The following is an 18,826-nucleotide window of genomic DNA, read 5'->3' on the forward strand; positions in this document are numbered from 1 at the left end:
CGATGGCCGGGTCTCCCCTACCCCTGGAGGTGGCACGTGGTGGGCCTGGCATGGAGAAGGGGGGGGTGGAGGGACCCTTCTTTTTGACCCTGAGGCCACCGGTTTCTCTGCTTTCTCCAGGCCAAGCTGCCCAGGGGCATCCACCAGGTGCGGCCGCACCTGCAGCACATTGACAACGTGCCCCTGCTGGTGCCCCTCTTCACCGACTGTACCCCCGAGAGTGAGTACTGTGGCCACGGCGACGCGGGCAGCCTGGCCCCTTCCACTGCATGCTGCCAGCGCCTGAGCATCCCGTGGGCTCTGGAGGGGACGTTGGTTTGCCATGCAGGGAGCAAAGGCACCTGGGCTGGGAGGAGCTGGGGCGTCTGGGGGGCTAGAGCCACGAGCGTGTCCTTTCTAGGGAGTCAGAAGTGACAGTAGCCATAGGATCAGGTAGGGTGGTTCCGAAGGGGCGCCCACCTCCCCCGGTCTCCCGTTCTCGTGTCCTGCGGGTCTCTGCGTAGCCCCACGCGGGGCTCTGCCTGCCTGACTCTTATGCCCCCTGGCTCTGTCCCCTCAGCCATGTGCGAGATGATCAAGATCATGCAGGAGTACGGGGAGGTGACCTGCTGCCTGGGCAGCTCTGCCAACTTGCGGAACAGCTGCCTTTTCCTCCAGAGTGACATCAGGTCAGGGGGTCGCCACCTCTACCTCCGAGAGACCCCCGACTCAGACTTGCATGGGCTGGGGCATGTTCCATGGCCGAACTGGACTTGGGCATGGTGGGAAGAGGGAACAGCCACTTGCTCAGTCCCGTGGGAGATGGGTTTTGCGGTGTGCAGCTGATGGGTGCTCTTCTCCCGGCCCTGCGCAGCATTGCCCTGGACCCCCTGTACCCATCCCGCTGCTCCTGGGAGACTTTCGGCTACGCCACCAGCACCAGCATGGCCCAGGCCTCGGACGGCCTCTCTCCCCTGCAGCTCTCGGGGCAGCTCAACAGCCTGCCCTGCTCCCTGACCTTTCGCCAGGAGGAGACCATCAGCATCATCCGGCTCATTGAGCAGGTGGGGGCTCAGGTGGGAGGGGGTGCAGGGCCTGCTCAGAGAGGGCTGTCTCGCCTCCAAGGGAAGCTCTCCCAGGCGGGTTGGCTCACCGCCCCCTTTCTAGTGGGAGCATCAGGGCATCTGGCTCTTGGCTAAGGCTTGTCAGCTGTAGGGCCTGAGAGGCCACAATCTGTCCCTCCTGGTCCCCAGGCTCGGCACGCCACCTATGGCATTCGCAAGTGCTTCCTCTTCCTGCTGCAGTGCCAGCTGACTCTCGTGGTCATCCAGGTGAGGTGGCGCCAGCACAGGCATCGCCCCCTCCCCACCTGCGGCTTTGCTCAAGGGGCAGTTGAGAGTCAGAGGTGGGAGGCTGGGAGAATGCAGTACAGTCAAGGGGCCCCCCAGAGCTTCTTTGAAAACCCCTGGGCTTTTGGAGATGACCCCGTGGGCACAATAGTGTCCCCCTCCGGCCCCAGCTCCTCTCGGCCAGGACAGGAGCACCGGTGTGGGCATAGGGCGAGGCAGAATCTAACTGTGCTCTCTGGACCCTCCTGGTCTAGTTCCTCTCTTGCCTGGTCCAGCTGCCGCCACTGCTCAGTACCACTGACATCCTGTGGCTGTCCTGCTTTTGCTACCCTCTGCTCAGGTGAGAAGCTGGCTGTCCCTCCGTGCCCAGGCAGGCAGGGCTGGGATGTCGCCTCATGCCCCAGGAGCCCAGGTTCGGGGAGCCCTGCTCACTGCTTACCTCTCCCAGCACAGGGTCCCCGGGAGGGACTCCCCCTTGTCTTATCCCTCCTCCCCGCCAGCCCTGCCCTCGCTTCCAAGACTCCCCAGAGGCTCCCCACGTGGGAACTGGGAGACGGAGGGTCACAGTCGCCGCGCTTGACCTAGTCTCTGCTTTTCAGCATCTCTCTGCTGGGGAAGCCCCCCCATAGCTCCATCATGTCAATGGCCACAGGGAAGAACCTTCAGTCCATTCCTAAGAAGGTAAAGTGCGGTGGCGCCTGTGAGACTGGGCCTTTCCCGAGGAATGGGGGTGCAGAGGCGCTGAGCCTTGGGGGAGGCGGTGACCAGGACGGGGCTTCCATCAGAATGCCCCCCATTCAAAGGGGCCGTGGTGGTGCAGGGCTGGGAAGACCCTCGGGGGGCGGGCAGCTCCTGTTCCTGTGCCCCCGGGCCTGTCCATTTACTGAAGAGCTTGTGGAATCCGAGCGCCCGAGGGGCCACCGCCTCGGGGTGACGGCCCCCCCTCCCTGCCGCAGACCCAGCACTACTTCCTGCTCTGCTTCCTGCTCAAGTTCAGCCTCACCATCAGCTCGTGCCTCGTCTGCTTCGGCTTCACGCTGCAGAACTTCTGCGACAGCTCCCGGGCGCGAAACCTCACCAACTGCTCCTCCATCATGCTGCCTAGGTGGGCCCCACCCCCGGCGCCCCATCTCACCCCCTAGTCCACTTCCGCGGGGCCCGGGGGAGCTGAGCCCGTGCCTTGCTTTGGCAGTCATGCTGACACGGCTCCAGCCTGGTTCGATGACTTCGCCAACGGGCTGCTGTCGGCTCAGAAGCTCGCTGCCGCCCTGATCGTCCTGCACACCGGTGAGGGCTCCTGGGAAGGGGCCGGTGGGGGCCGGTGGGGGCCCCCCGGGGAACAGGCCTCGGGCAGTGGTGTGTCTGATGCTCCCCTCCGACCCCGTTTTCTCTAGTCTTCATTTCCATCACTCACGTGCATCGTACCAAGCCCCTCTGGAGAAAGAGCCCCCTGACGAACCTCTGGTGGTCCCTGACGGTGCCCGTAGTGTGAGTGTGGCAGCCGGAGGGGCGGAGGCGGCCAGGCGGGGCTGTGCTTTGAGGGTGGGGTCTGGGCCGGAGGCGGAAGGGCGCCTCCTTGAGCTGCCCTTGTGCTGAGAAGAGCAGGGGAGGGAGCAGGGGGACCCCGGTGACACAGCTGCCACCCCCCGCAGGCTGCTGGGGCAGGTGCTCCAGACGGTGGTCGACCTGCAGCTGTGGACACACAGGGACAGCCGCGTCCACTTTGGCCTGCAGGACGTGCCTCTGCTGACATGGCTCCTGGGCTGCCTGTCCCTGGTCCTGGTGGTTGTCACCAATGAGATCGTGAAGCTGCACGAGATTCGGTGAGTCACCAGCCCTAGGCCTGCCGTCACCACCTGGACGCCATTCCCCGGTCTTCTCGCCACCACTCCCTCCCTCCCTCCCCCTCTGGCGTCCCTACCCTGGCCCCCTGGTGCGGGGGTCTGCGCTGACCTGGACTTTGATCTCCTGCCCCCCAGGGTCCGGGTCCGTTACCAGAAGCGACAGAAGCTGCAGTTTGAAACTAAGCTGGGCATGAACTCTCCCTTCTGAGCCATTGGCCACGGTGGCCACAGTGGCCCTGGTCCCTGGGGCTAATACCAGACCCATTTCTGAGCCTGGGGCGTTGGTATCATGAACGTTTCGGGGTTTGCTCTTGTACCTGTGGCATCGGAGGCCCAGATCCCAGGGTCAGGCCCAGATCCCAGGGTCAGACCCAGCCGTCATCGTGACCCCCGGGGCTATTGTGGACTTGCCGATGAACTGAGGCCTTGTCAGGACGGTCCTGGCTCCTCCCTGGGCCTCGCCATTCTCGAATGTATGACCTCATGTGCTTAGTACAGGGGATCTCAGTCCCTTCCACCTGTGAGCTGCCCCTCGACATGGTCCCCCTAACCCGGCGCCCTCTGCTCCGGGGTCCCTGGGCAGGGCCGTGCACTGTGGGGCCAGGGACCTCAGCCTTTTTTGGAAGAGCACTGGCAGCAGCCGCAGGAGGCCCGGGCAGCGCTCCAGGCTGCTGCAGAAGGCGGGAGATGGCGCACCCTCCCCGTGCCTCCCTCGCCCTGCCTTCCCGGCTGAGTATGTCGCCTCCCTCCCTCCGTGGAGGAGCCTCATGGGGACCTGGAGATGGAGAAGGGCCCCCACCTCGCCCTGGAACCTCTTCCTGTGCCTGCCCTCAAACTGGGGACGCGGCCCAGGCTCCTTTCAGCGCCCCCGCATAGTTCTCCTGTGAGAATGTTTTTACTGGTGTATATTTTTTACTGGAAATGAGCCTTTTAGGAATGAATGTAGACTGGTTTGTATTAAAACTTGTCGATTACTTAAGAAAAACCTGTGGCTGGTCCATGAGGCAGCCACTAACGGGAGGAAAGGCAGGCGCTGGGCTTCCTCCTTCCACACTGGCGGGAGCCCTGGGGTCCGGCTCGGGTCCATGGCACAGATCCAAACACACAGGCCGATCACGTGGACTGACACTTTCATTGGTGTTAGTTGGGGTAAGAGGACAATGGTTACAGAGCCGGGGCCTGGGGCCACCAGGTCAGGCTGCCGGCCCTGAGCTGGGCAGTGGGCGCTCTCGCTGTGGTCCGAAGCCCCTCCCCCACTGCATCTTCTCAGGCAGTTATAGATAGAATAAATTCCATTTAAAATATATGCATTTCTCTCTGCTTAAAAAATAACATTTACAGTTGAAAAGTTTGGACTTTGGGGATCTGTTAATCCCGCTGTCCCCGCCCCCGCCAGCTTTGCCTCCCCGAGGGCGGGCAGGGGAGGGACCAAGTCTGGCCTGGGCACTGCCACTGCCGCCGAGCAGGCCCTCGGTGGCTTATGTACACGTCCTATGTACAGCGCGGTGACCTGGCCAGACACCGCCTCCTCCAGCCTCTCAGCCCCAAGACGGCACAGCAGGTGGCAAGGGGACCTTGGCACCGGAACTTGAGACGCCTGGCCGAGGGGCAGAGACGGCACCCTAGACGCGCTGCCACCGCCTCCTTCTCCCTGGGGAGGAAACTCTTACCAGGGTCCCTGTCCAAGGGGGAGGGCTGCTCGCTCCGATTATAACCTGGGAGTGGGTTTCGCTGAGATGTCGGGTTCTGACGGGTTCCCTTGGCCCCCCATGGGGGAGGCCTTCTAGAACCGCGGTGCTGACGGCCACTGACTTGGAGCAGCAGGAGCTTCTTCCGCGTTGGGGCAAAGGCAGCGGACGCTGCGGGTCGCAGAGGGCACTGCCCGAGGCTGCAGACAGGCCCAGCTCAGTCCAGCATGGCGTCCAGCTGGTCAGCCAGGGCGTCAAACATGGTGCTGATGTCATCCAGAATGTGCTTGGTGGAGGTGCCGGGGGGGCTGCGGCGGGGGGGAGCCCTGGGTCAGGTCAGCCGGAAACCAGGCTGCGGCAGCCCTCGGCACGGGGCTCTCGCCGAGGGCCCGGGCGATGCCAAGCGCTGTCCGTAAATCTGAATTCTCAGCCTCCCGAGTCGGTAGGAACCACTGTCCCTTACACGTGAGTACACTGGGGCTCGAGGGGGAAGTGACTCGCCTACGCTCACGTGCCTCTTGGTGGCAGCCACCAGATTCCCTGCAGGTCAGACCTGGGAGACTCGAGAACCTGCCCTCCTCCCATTCCGATAGGGGCTCCCCGGCCTGAGATGCCGCCACCCCGGCAACCATCCCGGGACCCCCGGAAGAGGATTCAGGAGGAAGCTGTTCCTACGCCGCCGCCGCCTCCCTCTCCCCACCCAGCGCCCAGCACCCAGCAGTCCTCACCCCTCTTTCTCCTCAGCGCCGATGCTCTTCTCTGCCGCCCGCAGCGCAGCTGCCAGGGACGAGCTGGTCTGCTCCAGTCTCTGCTGGGCCCGGCCCGAGCCCGCAGCCCCAGTGCTCTCTGGCCTTGGCGGGGGGACTGGGCGGGGGCCGAGCCGGGGAGCCAGCTTAGGGCCGGAAAATGCCAGCTGGGTGCAGGCCACAGATACAGGCTTGGGAGCTGTTCCTGCAGACAAACGTTGGCGTGTGACTTGGCTGGGCTGGACGCAGCCCTTGCGAACAGTGCCCTCCCCCGCAGGCTCCGCCTCATACCTGCTCCGGGCACCTTGATGAGGGCGGCAGGGAAAGCTGGGGGCTCCGGCTCCCCGTGCCGCCGGCTGCCTGCCGAGTTTTCCAGAGCTGGCCCAGGGCAGGGGGCCGCCGGCGGCTGGGTCGCGGGGCTGGGAGAAAGCGGTGCCGGAGCTCCTTGAGTTGGAAGGCTGCTAGGGTCGGGCGGAGGAGGGCTGGGAGAAGCTGAGGACGACTCTCCGGGGGCCTGGGAGGGCAGTGGGACCGAGGGGCTGGGCGCGGCAGTGGCCACTCCGAAGGCCAGAAGCGCAGTCTGCAGCGGCTCTCTCTCCCGGCATTTGGGCCTCCGCTTAACAGTGTCTGACTCTGTGAGGTTGAAGTCGAGGCCGGCGGGCACTGGTGTCTCCCTGGCTGGGGGGCCAGCTGGCTTCGGCCTCTGTTTGATAGTCAGGTTCCCCTCCTCTGCAAACGGGAGCCCTTCCCCTGAGCTGCCCCGAGACGGGGGCGTGCCCTCGGGCCCTGGCTCCTCCTCCTCCGTGTCTGAGGCAGGGCCAGCTGGAGCAGCTGGGCCCGGGGGCTCCGAAGGGCCAGGTGGTTCACTCAGTGTTCGCCTTCGGGGCCCTGTGGCCCCCTCCTTGGGCCCTGGGCTCCCATCTAGAGGAGGTGGCTCCGGGGTAGGGCCAGAGACAGAGCTGAGGCGCTTGGGGGGAGGCGGTGGGGGGCCTTTGCGTCGGGCCCGAAGGGCAAAAGACTGGCTACGGGGAGCCCCTCGAGATGGGGTCTGGCTGGGGCTGGTCCGGGCCAGGGCACTGCGTCCTGGTCGCCGGGTCAGAGTGGCGTAACTGCCCAAGGCACTGCCCACTGGCCCCTCGGCCTCTGCCTCTGCTTCCCCCTCAGCCGGGCCAGGGCGGCTCAGGCTATGGGACCGGCGCTTGGGCCGAGGCGGGTCTGGAGGAGTGGCAGGGGGGCCAGCCAAATAGGAGAAGGCCCGGGGTGCACCCGGAGGTGGCCCCAGCGCTGGGCCGGAGGGTGAGCCCTGAGGGTACATAAAAACATAAGGGGGTGGCCCTTGGCTAGGAAGTGGGGAACAAAGCTTAGGGGGCCGCTCTGTGCCTTCTGGAAGGTTCCTCTCCTGTGGGGTGCTGTGGTCTCCACCACCGGGCTGGGGGGCAGGCTGCTCCTGGGAGTGACCGGACCCTCGCGAGCGTGCCCCAATGCTCTCCTGGCTGGGGGAGCGGGCAGGAGGTAGGGGGAGCGGCTCAGGGCCATCGCCTGCCATGGCTGCCTGTAGCTCTGGGCTCAGCTCGCTGCCCTGAAAGGTGAGGAGGCGTGGGCCAGCCGCAGCAGGACCATCCCCGTTCTCCAGCCCCTCGATGGCCATCAGCTCCGGGCCCCTGGCCAGCTGGCGGCCGCCCTCGCCTGGGGCCTCCCCCTGCAGTAGGCCCCGCCGAAGCTCAGCCAGACGCTTCACCCCCAGCATCAGCTTCTTCTGATGGCCTGAGAGAGGTGGGTATGGGTGGGAGGGTTAGCTGGGGCCAGCGAGGGGCGCCCCGGCCCTTCCCAGGCTCTGAAAATGTGCTGCAGACCCTCAGACGCATATGGCGTCCAGGCCAGAGGGCCCCAGCGCAGTCGGTGCTCACCGAGTTTGTTGACGCCGATCTCCTGAAGCTCCTCCCAGGTGAGGTCGGCCACCAGCCCCATGGAGTCGTAGCCACTGCTCACCAGCTGCTTGTGGTACTGCGGCAGGCCCAGCACGCACAGCCACTCCAGCAGATCCGCCTGCAAGAGCGCCACCATGGGAGCTGGCTTCCTGGCCGGCCTCGGCCCCCAAGCCAGGAAAACACCCCAGTGCCACAGCCGAGGGTGGCAGCCCGCGCCGGCTGCCCACTCACCGGGATGTAGTTGGGCAGCCACTCGGCGATGCTGAGCTGGGCGATCTCTGAAGCGATCTTCTTTCTGTGCCCAGGCTTGGTCACCCCGATGGCCGTCAGGTCCTGCCACACAGAGTCGTGCCATCAGGCCTCCTCTGCTGCCTGTCGGACCCTCCACCGCTTTCTCACGGGGCCACCTACCTCTGGTGTCATGCGGCTGATGGTTGGCACGTCGTAGCCGGCCTGCAGAAAGTGGGCGGTGTAGCCCTCCAGCTGGAATTCACTCAGCCAGTTATGAATGGCCTGAGCATCCTGAGGCGTGGGGGGCGGGGGGTAGAAGTTAACAAAGCTGAGTGTGCCAGAACCCGGCCATCTGCCCCAGCCTCCCCTAGGGGCCTGGCCTGAGCAGGGACTTAAGGCTCATCCTGAGGCCCATCCCACCCTCACCCTGGCCCTGAAGCCCACTCCCCAGTGGAGGTCACACCTTCCCCTCCAGCAGCTGCTCCGGCCTCACGTCCTGGGTGAAGAGCTGCTCCCCGGAGCGGTAGCTGGCCAGAGGCCGGTGGCTCAGGTTGTCTTCAAGGAGGGAGAGGAATGGAATCACAGGGTGGCAAGACGAAAGGGTGCCAAGCCTCCCCACCATCCAGGTCCCATCTACCCTTCCTACCTGCCAGGGACAGGGGGTGCAGTCCTGGCAGTACCTGGTCCTCTCCGGCAGAGGTGAGCGGCTGGAGGCAGGGAAGGAGACTCAGCGCTAGGGGAAGTGGCAGCGGGAGTGTGGGCTCTGCCCATCCCAACACCCACGCGCTCCTACCTGGGCGTTCTCAATGAGGAGGCCAGTGCCATGGCCGTTGGTGCCCTCAGAACTCTGCCCGCTGCCGGCACTGCGGATGCTGCCCACGCTGCCCTCACTGCCCACGCTATTCCTGTCACCTGCTGCAGGGGGCAGAAGCAAAGGGTTTAGAGCCCCAGGCGGCCCTGCCAACAACTGACTGGCAGCTTGCCAAAACCAGACACCCACCCCAGCGCCTAGCACTGCCCTCTGGGAGGATGTACCTGGACTGTCTGGGCTGAGGCCCACCCGAGGGAGCTGGCCATAGGTGACAGGGTGCATGGGGTCATCCGCGGGGGGCTGCAGTGTCCGGGAGAAGGCCGGGCGCAGAGGAGTGGGTGCAGAGGAGAGGCGGGGTGCGAGGATGCCCACCCGCTTGCTGACCACCTCGACGATGCCTGGGGGGAAGTAGCCCACACGGTCCGTGCCCCTCTGGCTCTCATGGATATGGCCCTTCCAGCGGCCATCGGGATGCTGCTCAAGCACCTATGGCAGATGGCGGGGAGCGTGACACTGGGTACTTCTTGCAGCAAGCGAGGGCAGGTGGCCAGCCATGCAGCTGCAGTCCAACTCTTCCCTTACCCCAGTCAGCCCAGCTCTTCCCCCGCCGTCGGCATCCAGCCCGACCCCGTGTGCCTCCAGAACACACAAACGCGAGGCCTGGAGTCGGCCCAGGTTAAAGTCCCAGCTCCACGGCTTGGCACCCGTGTGGCCTCGGGCAAGTCACTTTAATTTCCCTAAGCCTCGATTTTGCCATCTCTACAAAGGAAACAGTGATAATGCCTACCTTGCCTGGGTCGGAAAGAAGTCAGTGAGACGGTGCACGTAAAGACCTCGGCACAGAGCCGGACCCACAGTAGATGCTCAAGTGCCAGTAACTGTTTGTTTGCAAAGAAATGACTTTACGAGGGCCTCACCGTGATGATGTCCCCTGCCCGGACATTGAGGGCAGTAGGATCGTGGAGGTTCCAGAAATCCTTGAGCGCTCGGACCTTCAGGATCCCTGAGGCCTCTGAGAGAAGGGGGAGGACAGGTGTCGTCCGAGGGTCCTCAGGGTGGCGTCAAACCCCTCCTGTCCCTGTCATGACCCTCCCCCAGGCCCCTGCCTCATCATCCCCCAGCATTCCTCCTGACCAGCCCCAGGCCCAGGAGTGTGACGTCCTGCTCCTACGACACCCACTCCTGCTGTACTTCCTGGTCCCCCCTGGAGTAGAGGACCCTGACACACACCCCGCAGGAGCTGCTTGATTTCCCGGCTGGCCTGGGAGGTGGTGAACTGGTTCACGATGTCCAGCGCCGTCTGGTTGTACGTGTTCCGAATGTTCACGTCCACCCCGCCCTGGGGGTACAGCGCGGCGTGAGCGGGCACCAAGCACTCCGCTCGCCATTTCCCCCCATCCTCACGACTCCCCAGGAGGAAGGCATTATTCTCAAATTTTACAGATAAGGAAATGGAAGCTCAGAGACAGAGTCAAGGATATACACAAGGTCACCGAGCTAGTAAGAGGCAGAACTAGGCCTTGAACCAGGTCCACCTGCTCTCCAGTCACTTGGCCACCGCCCAGGAGAGCCAGCACCCGGTGGGGCTCCACGCGCACCCGCGGGGTGCCCAGGTGCCCTCACCCACCTCCAGGAGCAGCCGCACCACCTCGGTCTTGCCGTACAGCGCGGCCTCGTGGAGCGCGGTGCCCGCCTTGGTCTGGCGGTTGATCTCGATCCCGGCTCTCAGGAGCTGCCTGCGGAGGCCGGAGGGCGAGTCACGGGGTGGTGGGGGCAGGAGAGGAAGCTGACTGCTCAGGGCCCGGGAGAGTGATCCACAGCAAGGGTGAAGAGGGCAACAGGGCAGGGCGCTGAGGGGACGCTGCCGATCCCACAGGAAGGGGATGGGGAAATGAAGGTGGGGGGGGAGGTACCTGATGACCTCTCTGTGGCCGTTCTTGGCAGCCAAGTGCAAGGGTGTGGTGTAGTTGGGGTCACATGGGTCCTTGGCCTCACCCTCCAGCAGCGCCACACACAAGTGGCTGTTCAGTAACAGCTGGGCCACCTGCAGCAAGAAGCATCCGATAGAGCATCTTCTTAAGACCCCACAGACGCCCAGTCCCCAAGGGCTGCAGGCCTCACCTTGAGCCGCCCGAATTCACAGGCCAGGTCCAGGGGCGTCTTCTTGGCCTTGTTGACCAGGCATGGGTTGGACTGATGCTGGAGGAGCATTTCTGACTGGGATCGGGGGAGCCGAGTGAGGGGTCTGCCCTGGCCGGCCCCGATATCAACCCTGGTCCCCTGCCCCGGCGCCCCCGTGGGCAGGTGGCCTCACATACCACTTCATAGTGTCCGTACTGGGCGGCCAGGTGCAGCGGGATCTGCCCGTCCAGCGAGGCGGCGTTGACGGCCGCAGAGGCCCGCAGCAGCAGCCTTACGGGCTCCAGCCGGCCCTGCCAGGCTGCGTAGTGCAGCGGGCGCATGCCTACAGGAGGGGAGGGGGTTCTCAGGGAGGTCCCGGGATGGCGTGGGGTCGGGGGAGGGAAGTGAACAGGGTCTGGAGCTACCCCCCAGCTGGAGGGGAGACAGGCCTAGAAGAAGCAATGCTGTCCTCACCCAGGTTTGCTTAGGGAGAGGTCTGGCTGCATGGGGCTGAAGCCAGAATCCCACCTTGCCCACCATGGAAGATCTGGTGTCCTCAGGACAATGACATAACCTCAACCTCCTCATCTGGAATGGGGGTATCAGTACCATCTACTATCCCAAAATGGCTGCAGACTGAAGAGGTAAAGCATTCGCGAGCGCAAAGCAGCTATTTCAACATCTATCAGCATTGCTACAACGTAGCGGGAACAAGCTCTGACCACAGGGGCTCGGCAGGAGGCACATTAGGGTCTCACCATTGCTGTCCTTGATGTCCACGGTGGCCTGAGCCTCCAGCAGCAAGGCTATGAGCTCCAGGCTGCCCCCCAAGGCGGCATGGTGGAGAGCAGAGAATCTGGCATGGTGGGGCACACGGCGGGGGGGGGGGGGGGTCAGTGAGCACCCATCCCCCCACCCCGCAAATCCTGGTCTTCCACAGCAAAGCCATCCTGGGGCCTGGCGGGGCCGGGTTACTGGCCCACTGTTCCCCCCACCCCACTCGGCCGGCCCTGCCGTGGGAGCGCGGAGCAGCCTGGCTGCAGCATGAAAGGCCTCAGTGTCTGCGCTGAGAGGCCTGTTTGTCTGGCCTCCCCCCCAGCCGACCCAGGGGAGGGGGCCGTGGGAGCAAGAGCCTGAGGGCTCCTATCCTCTAGGGAGAAAAGGGGGCCCAGCAAGAATCCGACCCAAGGAGGCCCCTCCTCTCGCTCGGGGATCGCTCCACAGGACCCCCTCCCTCCACTCTGCACAGGCCGGGCCCAGAGCTCTCCGCAAACACGCTTCAAGGGCCGAGTCTGAGAAGGAAGAGGCTCTAGACCCCAAGTCTTTCCCCCTCGCCCCTCCCCCACCCCACCGCTCCCGAGGGGCACAGGGCTCACACTCACCCATCGGCATCCTGGTAGTTGACATTGAGTCTCTTTGTGGAGCCCAGGAGCTCTGGGGGTCAGAGCAGGAGGCATCAGGGCACCCCCGAGTGATCCGCCCTCACCCACACCCTAACCCAGTCTCCTTCCCCGCCCACCTCCCAAATCCAGCTGACCTCTTGGTGTGCAGGAAAGCACCTGCCCCATGGCCCTTTGGTGGCCTGTCCCTCTGGCCCTCCACCCCGGCCCACTGGCCCGTCAGCGTGACGGCAGCGGGCACAGGGAGCTGCTGCAGCAGCGGCCTGGCTGTCCCGGGCCCCCAGCCCAGCTCGTTTATAGAGCCGAGCGGGAGGGGAAGGGGGGACTGGCATGCCATGCCCTCAATGGACAGACCCACGAGCGCATGGTTAGCATTCCTGCCTGAATGGGCCAAGGAAGGAGCCTCATTGTCCCACTGGGCTGAGGGGGCTGGGAGAGAAGGGAGAGGGGCACTAGGTGCTCGAGGGGAAGATGCCAGGGCTGGACTCTAGGGCCACAGTTCCCGGCCCTATGATATCCCTAAGCGGGGCATGGCGGGGAAGGTGGCGTCAGACAGACCTACGCCAGGCCCCAGCTACGCCACGTACTAGCTGTGTGATCTTGGACAAGTCACTTAATTCCCTAGGCACAGTGTCCTCGTCCATAAAATGGGCTGATCGCAGAACCCGCTCAGAAGGGCTGAGTGCCCTTGTCAGGATGCAAAGGATGAGAGCCATCACCACTCAGCACTCCTTACGCGTGAGCCATTATTATCCAGATGCTGTGTCCTCCAGCAAAAGCTGGCACAGGCCCCGCGCTGGCCCCTGTCTCTGTACCCACGGAGACACTGCCCCAGGCAGGGGGCTCTCTGCTGGGTGGCGGCGAGGGGCGCTGGGGCCACGGACGAGATTCATGCAGGTGTGTTCCACGCGTGAGCCAGGGCAGGGCGGGGGTGTCCTTGATGAATGACGAGGAGGAGAAGGGGAATGCCTGTCACAGGAACCCACCCCTGCTGGGAAGGAGGAGGCCTGGCTCAACCCGGGCAGGCAGGGTGCCAAGCACGCTGGTCCGGGCCTGCCCCCAGGCCCTGGTGGGCCCCTGAATACCCCAGCAAGCCAGGGCCTCATTCCAACAGGGAGGGACCAACCCTGACGTGACGAGTGTGGGATGAGGAGGGAGGGGACAGCCACACCGAGGGCTGAGCCGAATCATGCTACTGCCGAAAAGGTAAATACAGAGCCAAGAAGTGACTAAGAGGTGAGGAGGTGGGGGCCCCTGGGAAGCAACACGGGCCTCCCAGTCTTCCTCTAGCCCCCTCGGAAAGTCCTTGTCACACAGAACCATTCAACGCAGTGGAAAGAACAGGCGCCCTGGAAGCAGGAGGTTCCTGGTTCAAATTCTTCTCCTAATTGGCTGTGTGACATGGGCCCGCTGCGGTACCTCTCTGAGCCTCAGTGACGACGACGAGAGTGGCAGCGAAGAGACACAGAAAGTCCCTCCACCTGCCGCCAGCCTGGACACTCTAGGACGGGGCAGCTTGGTGGGGAGGTGCAGCCTCTCTGGGGAGTGGCAGGACAATGTGACAGGAGGGACCGGAACACGGGCAGGGCCAGGCTGGGTGGCTCTGTTCTTTCCAGAACAATGGCCGGAAAGGTGGTAGGGGAGAGGCTCACAGCGACTGGGCTGGGGACCTTGGTGGGAGGGCGGAGGGTCCCAGTCCTGGCGGTGGCTCCAGACACTTCCCCTGCAGCACAAGCTTCTCTCCCTGGCTCTGGGGGGTGGAAGGGTCACTCCTGATTTAGGCTCAGGCAGAGGATGTGAGCTCAGCGGGCCACCCCCAGCCCACTCCATTTCCTCTGGCCAGAGAAGGAGACAGCTCAGAAAAAAGGAGTGGGGGAAAGACAAAGGAGGGCCAAGGGCAAGGCCAGGGCAACCGTATCCCTCTCCTCCCAGCCACCTGCTCCCTGAAGATTTCGGGACCTGGGTCGGCAGGGAACGCCAGGCCCCAGGGATCAGACATTGAATGCAGAAGAGGAGGGCGCGCCTCTCTTTGGGCAGCCGGAAAGCTCTGGCCCCCCTCCAGAACGACAGAGGGGAGCCCTGACCCCTCTCTTACAACACTTTCCCTTGCCTCTGTGGTGTGGAGCAGGAGTTCCCCGCCTCACTTCTGAGAACTGCTTTCGAGTCACTCGGAGAACTCTAGTTCGCAGAGTCCCAGGCTCTCTGCGATGATTCTCCTTCTGAGAGGAGACCAGGGGGTCTGCACTTCCAGAACAGGCCCAGGTAATTCTGATGGGCAGCCAAGTGTGGGAGCACAGGCGAGCGGGCACAGGCTTGTCTCTGATTGGCCACACAATGGCTGTGTGACCTTGGACAAATCACTAACCCTCTCTGAGTGTCAGTCTCCTTATCTGGAAAATGGATCTAAAAAATAGGGACTGAGGGGATTACAGTATTTTAGGAACTATAGGTTCCGCAAAGGTTACTTTGTGATTTCCTTATCACCAGCTTTCCCAGCTTCCCGGAGGACTGGGAAAGGAGGTGCAATGAAGTCCCAGGACCCTGTCGCTCTGTGCCTATGCCTGCACTCTGTGCAAGGCCCCTTGGGGGGTGCAGAAAGGGACTGCTTTCCCCACAGACATTTCCCCGAGCGCCGGGAAGCTTCCTGGAGCCAGGAGCCCAGCTATGAGGTTCCCGCCACCAGCCTCCAGACCCCACCCGCTCGCCCTCCTGAGGACCTCACTTTGAGGCCCCAGCGTGTGGTGTGAGGCCAGCAGCAGCTCAACCAAGGCCCCGTTGGGCAGGTCGCCAAAAACAACACAGAGGCGAAGGGAGGAGGCGGGGCTCTGACTCTTGGGCCCCCAGGGCCAGGGACCTCCTTAGCACCTTCCCCCACCGTGCTCGCCCTATATCCAACTCCCTAGGGCACAGCGACACCCCCACAGGAGCACCTCCCTACACCCTGGTGTGCAAGTGGGAGCCTCTGGCTCCTGGGCCCTTAAAATCTTTCCTTCTAGCACCCACACTCACAGGTGTGGGTGGGGATGATTAGGTATCTTCAGGTAGCCTGGGGTACTCCTTCCCTCTGCACAGGGCCAAGGTGTATCTTGGGGCCAGAGCCCCAGCACTATGAAAGGAGTCTCTGTCCCCCATCCCCAGTGTAGTGGCAGAAGCAGCCACCTCCTGCCCCTGATGGTACAGGAACTCAAGGGGACAAGTCCAGTGTTCCCCTGGGATGGCCCGGAGGGCTTGCCCTGAAGCCCAGAAGTCTACTCTCCTCGGGGTCTCACTGCAGAGATTCCCAAGAGATGGGGCTCAGATGTGGCCCCCCAGGCAAGGTGCCCCCACAACCTTGTCAGGACTAGAGACCTCAGGCTGTAAAAAAACCTCCAGAAAATTAGCTTCAGTCACACCCCACCAGGGGACACAGGCAGATAAGTCAGGAGGAAAGGGGCTTTAGCAAGTGATTAGATAGCCCTGGACCTTGTTTTAAGCAACAGGACTCTTCTTAAAACTACGTTATAGATACATAAGTGCAGATAATATCTGGTTGAACTGGGGCGGGTGGGGGCTGGAGTTCTATCTGTCAGTCTTTCCCAACCCACTGCCAGAAACTTCATGGCTCCAGAGAACACATCTGAAACAGCACCTGCCAGAGGACAAGCCCATGAGGGGAGGAATTTGTTTGTTTCATTTCCTGCCATGGCCTTGTACTTAGAACACTGGCACTCACAGGCACTCAAAAACATTTGAATGAATGCATTTCAACCCTTTTACTTTACAGGTGAGGAAACTGAAGCTCAGAGAAGTTGAGTGATTTGCCCAAGACACACAGCAAGGAGGACTCAACTTCCCCTCTGGCTCTCCCACACAGAGGCGCTCCTTGTACACAAGAAGACAGTTCTCCCGCCCCAAGTCCCCAGATCACAGTGACCCCCACCCCAGGCCTCTCTCTGTGACTCCAGCACTCAGAGAAGGGTCTCAGCTGGACATCCACCCAACCAAGTACTCACTTGTCTTTGCAGCCTTGACTTTAGCTACCAGTTTCTGCACACCGGTCACATCTCCGTTCTTGACAGCAAGGATCAGGTCCTGTTCACGACCCATCCTTGTCCCTGGGCTGAGCTCTGGGCTCACAAGTCCAGGAGAGGCAGGAAAGCTGGTCTAAGCCAAGGCGTCAGGGCGCCATGCCTTGGCCCTTGGAGGGCCAGGCGTCTTGGGGAAGCGTGTCTGGCGTCCCAAGGAGTGAGCTTCTTGTCAGGCACTAACAGGTACTCCCTCAAGGTGCTTCGTGAGCTGCCGCCACAAGCAGGAAAGCAGATCTCTGAGGGTGTGGAGGCTGCTCAAAAATCTGGACAGATATCAGCTTGCAGTTTCCGACAGTCCCGGATGAGCTCGAACTAGGCACGCCAATCTTTGCAGCGTGGCTCAGGAGCACCGATGCCCACCCAGAGAGCAGCCAGCATTCCCTCGGGCCTCCGGCAGCAGCAGTGGACAGGTCTCAGGGGTCTGGAAAGGTGCAGTGCCTCTGCTGAGGGCTGGACCAGAGGCTGTGAGGGTCCCAGAAGCAGGGCTCAGAAAAGCAAGATAGGGCCTTCAGGGACCCCCCCTCCCCAAATCACCCTTCTGAATCAAGGAAGGGGCTGAACCACTCAAAGAGGAGAGGGAGCCGCCATGCAAGAGGGGAATATTAGGGAGGGTGACATTCTGGGAGGGGAGGCTGAGTCACTGAGGCCCCAGGGCACCTGGCAGCACCTCAACCTGAGGCAGGCAGAACCAACAGCCTGTTCTCTACAGCCCAAGGCACTGACACCCACGGACAACTGGCGGGCCAGAAGGTGGGGTCTAGAAGGGTCAGGCAGACAGGCAGGGGTACTCCCTGTAGAAGGCGCCTGCCCCCTACACTCCTCCCTACCTAAGCCTTACTATAATAGCTGGATGCCCTAGTCCCAGGGTTCTTTGCAAATTCAGAGAGTGGTGTGGGAAGCTTACATCCCCCCAACTTCTAGCGGGGGTCTGCCTGCTGGTCAGAGAGGCTTTACAGCACCTGTTGCTGACCCGTCCTCACCCCGGTGCAGGATGGAGAAGCAGCTGGGCAGAGAACAGACAAGAGCTGGGGCGCTTCTGGCAAATGGGGCTGCCTGGCTCCCCAAGCCTGAACCTGAGGCCCAGAGCCCCAACCTCGCTGCAGAAAACCTTACGTCAGTTCCTCAGTGGCCACTAATTTGTTGCCCGAGTCCCGTGGCATGAGACCCGGGCAGGCCTGGGGCTCTGACTGGGGACCTTCATTCCCCAAACGTCTCAAGCCCAACCCAGATGGCACTCCTTCTCCCGGCCATCGGCCGACATTGGGGGAGGGCGCCCCTGGCAGTGCCTGGGGTCGGGCTGGCTCCCCCGCCCCCCGGAATGCCCGCCCAGCGCCGCATAACACCCCAGCCCAGCCCAGCCCAGGCCGACCTGGGGAACAAAGCGGCAGGAGGGACTGGGAGGGCGAAGCGCCGGAGGGAATGATGCGGGAGAACAGAATTAGGGGGCGCGAAGGAGGACGGAAGGAGCGAAGAGACGGAGGCGACCGCCGATCCCGCAGAAAAAGTTAGTTTGTGCCCGTCCGCAAGGGTGCTGACCCCCAGCTGCGGGCCCGCAGTCTCACCTCTTCCAGCCTCCCCACCAGGGGGTCCGGCTGGCCCTGCGTGGTCCTTGGCACTCTGGACGGTGGCTCCCACTACCCCCTTACCCTCTTTCTCCTCCTCCTCCTCCTTTTCCAAGGCCGGCTCGGCGCCTCCCGCAGGAAATCCCGCCCCTCCCCCCTCCCTCCCGCCGGATCGAGAGCAGAGGGACCGTCCCGGCCGCGCAGTCGGACTGTCAGTCAGAGCCTGCGGCCCCGCCCCCATCAGCGCTAGGTCCCACCCCCATCGCTCCCGGGCGGACCGTAGAAGCTGGCTGATCAGCGCATGCGCCCAGGTGAAGCGGCGTGTGTAGGGGCGAGAGCGCGTGACCCTAAGTTTCTCTGGAGCTGGGGCTACCTGGGGTTCTAGAGTTTAGACCGAAGGGTTTGTGACTGGTTGGAAGAGAAGACATTATGTGAAGGGGTCTGGGAACTGATACCTGGGGACCCCACTTGGGAAGCCCCCCTCCTCTTTGCCCTTCGCCCCTCCCAGGACTCTCACAGCGACCTTCGCCGGCGTCCACGGTCGCCGACCACTGGCTGCTCAGAGCAATGGTGCCACCTAGTGGACGGTGTCAGAGCGGCCCACGGTGGCGGCGGCGGGGACCCCAGCCTCGAGGTGCTAATGACAGGCTGGGGTGGCGCTTCAGCACCATCGTGGGCCGGACAGCGCCTCCCCCTCCCACCCCCTGGCCTTCGAAACTTGGCTTTCGAGCCCCTCGGAAGGGACCCAACGGAAGACCCTGAAGGAACTCCGAACCTCCCCAGACCGCACCTGACAGCCCCCGGGGGCCTTCAGCTTGCAAAGCTGGAATTCGGGAATCCACCACTCTCCCTTCTCTAAACCCTCTCTTCTTCCCTCCTTGTCCACCGTGATGGTGGGGACTAAAGCATCCCAAGTCTGCAGAGAGGAGAGTCACCACAGATTATTCATATTACACTTTCAGACACCAAGTTCCTCAAGTTTTACTAGAGAGGAGCCTAGAGGAAGGCTAGGTACAGTAGAGAGAAGTTCCAATAAATCCAGAGACCTGCAAGCTTTCGGTCTCCGGAGTCGAGGCACAAGTTTGTTGTCAGGCGTTAGG

At 63.0% G+C, this 18,826-nt stretch overlaps 2 protein-coding genes across 16 annotated transcripts in view; one reads left to right on the forward strand and one right to left on the reverse strand.

Moving 5' to 3' along the window:
• The window catches only part of TMEM94 (transmembrane protein 94), a 29,887-nt gene extending 25,411 nt beyond the window's left edge, over nt 1-4,476 (forward strand). For 9 of the 14 annotated variants that reach the window (XM_036222348.1, XM_036222350.1, XM_036222349.1 and 6 more), the window contains 11 exons: nt 121-220; nt 560-668; nt 854-1,043; nt 1,233-1,310; nt 1,583-1,668; nt 1,928-2,009; nt 2,285-2,433; nt 2,521-2,615; nt 2,723-2,816; nt 2,981-3,151; nt 3,308-3,380. In XM_036222348.1, the coding sequence (XP_036078241.1) occupies nt 121-220; nt 560-668; nt 854-1,043; nt 1,233-1,310; nt 1,583-1,668; nt 1,928-2,009; nt 2,285-2,433; nt 2,521-2,615; nt 2,723-2,816; nt 2,981-3,151; nt 3,308-3,380 (1,227 nt within the window). Of the gene's footprint in view, nt 1-120; nt 221-559; nt 669-853; nt 1,044-1,232; nt 1,311-1,582; nt 1,669-1,927; nt 2,010-2,284; nt 2,434-2,520; nt 2,616-2,722; nt 2,817-2,980; nt 3,152-3,307 lie in introns of all 14 variants that reach the window. The other 5 variants (XM_036222351.1, XM_036222346.1, XM_036222341.1 and 2 more) reach the window with 3 other exon arrangements.
• Nucleotides 4,286-17,881, reverse strand: CASKIN2 (CASK interacting protein 2). Of its 2 annotated transcripts, none has more exons than XM_016128010.2 (20): nt 17,727-17,881; nt 16,090-16,585; nt 12,080-12,131; nt 11,456-11,553; nt 10,895-11,040; nt 10,698-10,793; nt 10,490-10,620; nt 10,204-10,312; nt 9,807-9,915; nt 9,494-9,588; nt 8,801-9,062; nt 8,559-8,680; nt 8,412-8,472; nt 8,229-8,320; nt 7,946-8,056; nt 7,766-7,867; nt 7,514-7,652; nt 5,898-7,370; nt 5,589-5,811; nt 4,286-5,168 (listed from the first exon to the last, which is right to left on the reverse strand). In XM_016128010.2, exons 2-20 carry the CDS (start codon nt 16,181-16,183, stop codon nt 5,078-5,080), a joined length of 3,606 nt encoding a protein of 1,201 aa, XP_015983496.2. In that variant the 5' UTR covers nt 16,184-16,585; nt 17,727-17,881; the 3' UTR covers nt 4,286-5,077. The 2 variants fall into 2 exon arrangements, with proteins under 2 accessions (XP_015983496.2, XP_015983489.2); XM_016128003.2 differs by having other exon boundaries at nt 16,090-16,626; nt 17,727-17,861.
• Between the last annotated feature and the right edge of the window lie 945 nt (nt 17,882-18,826).

The sequence above is a fragment of the Rousettus aegyptiacus genome, unplaced genomic scaffold (assembly GCF_014176215.1).
Source record: "Rousettus aegyptiacus isolate mRouAeg1 unplaced genomic scaffold, mRouAeg1.p scaffold_m13_p_6, whole genome shotgun sequence".
In the NCBI taxonomy this organism is placed as follows: domain Eukaryota; kingdom Metazoa; phylum Chordata; class Mammalia; order Chiroptera; family Pteropodidae; genus Rousettus; species Rousettus aegyptiacus.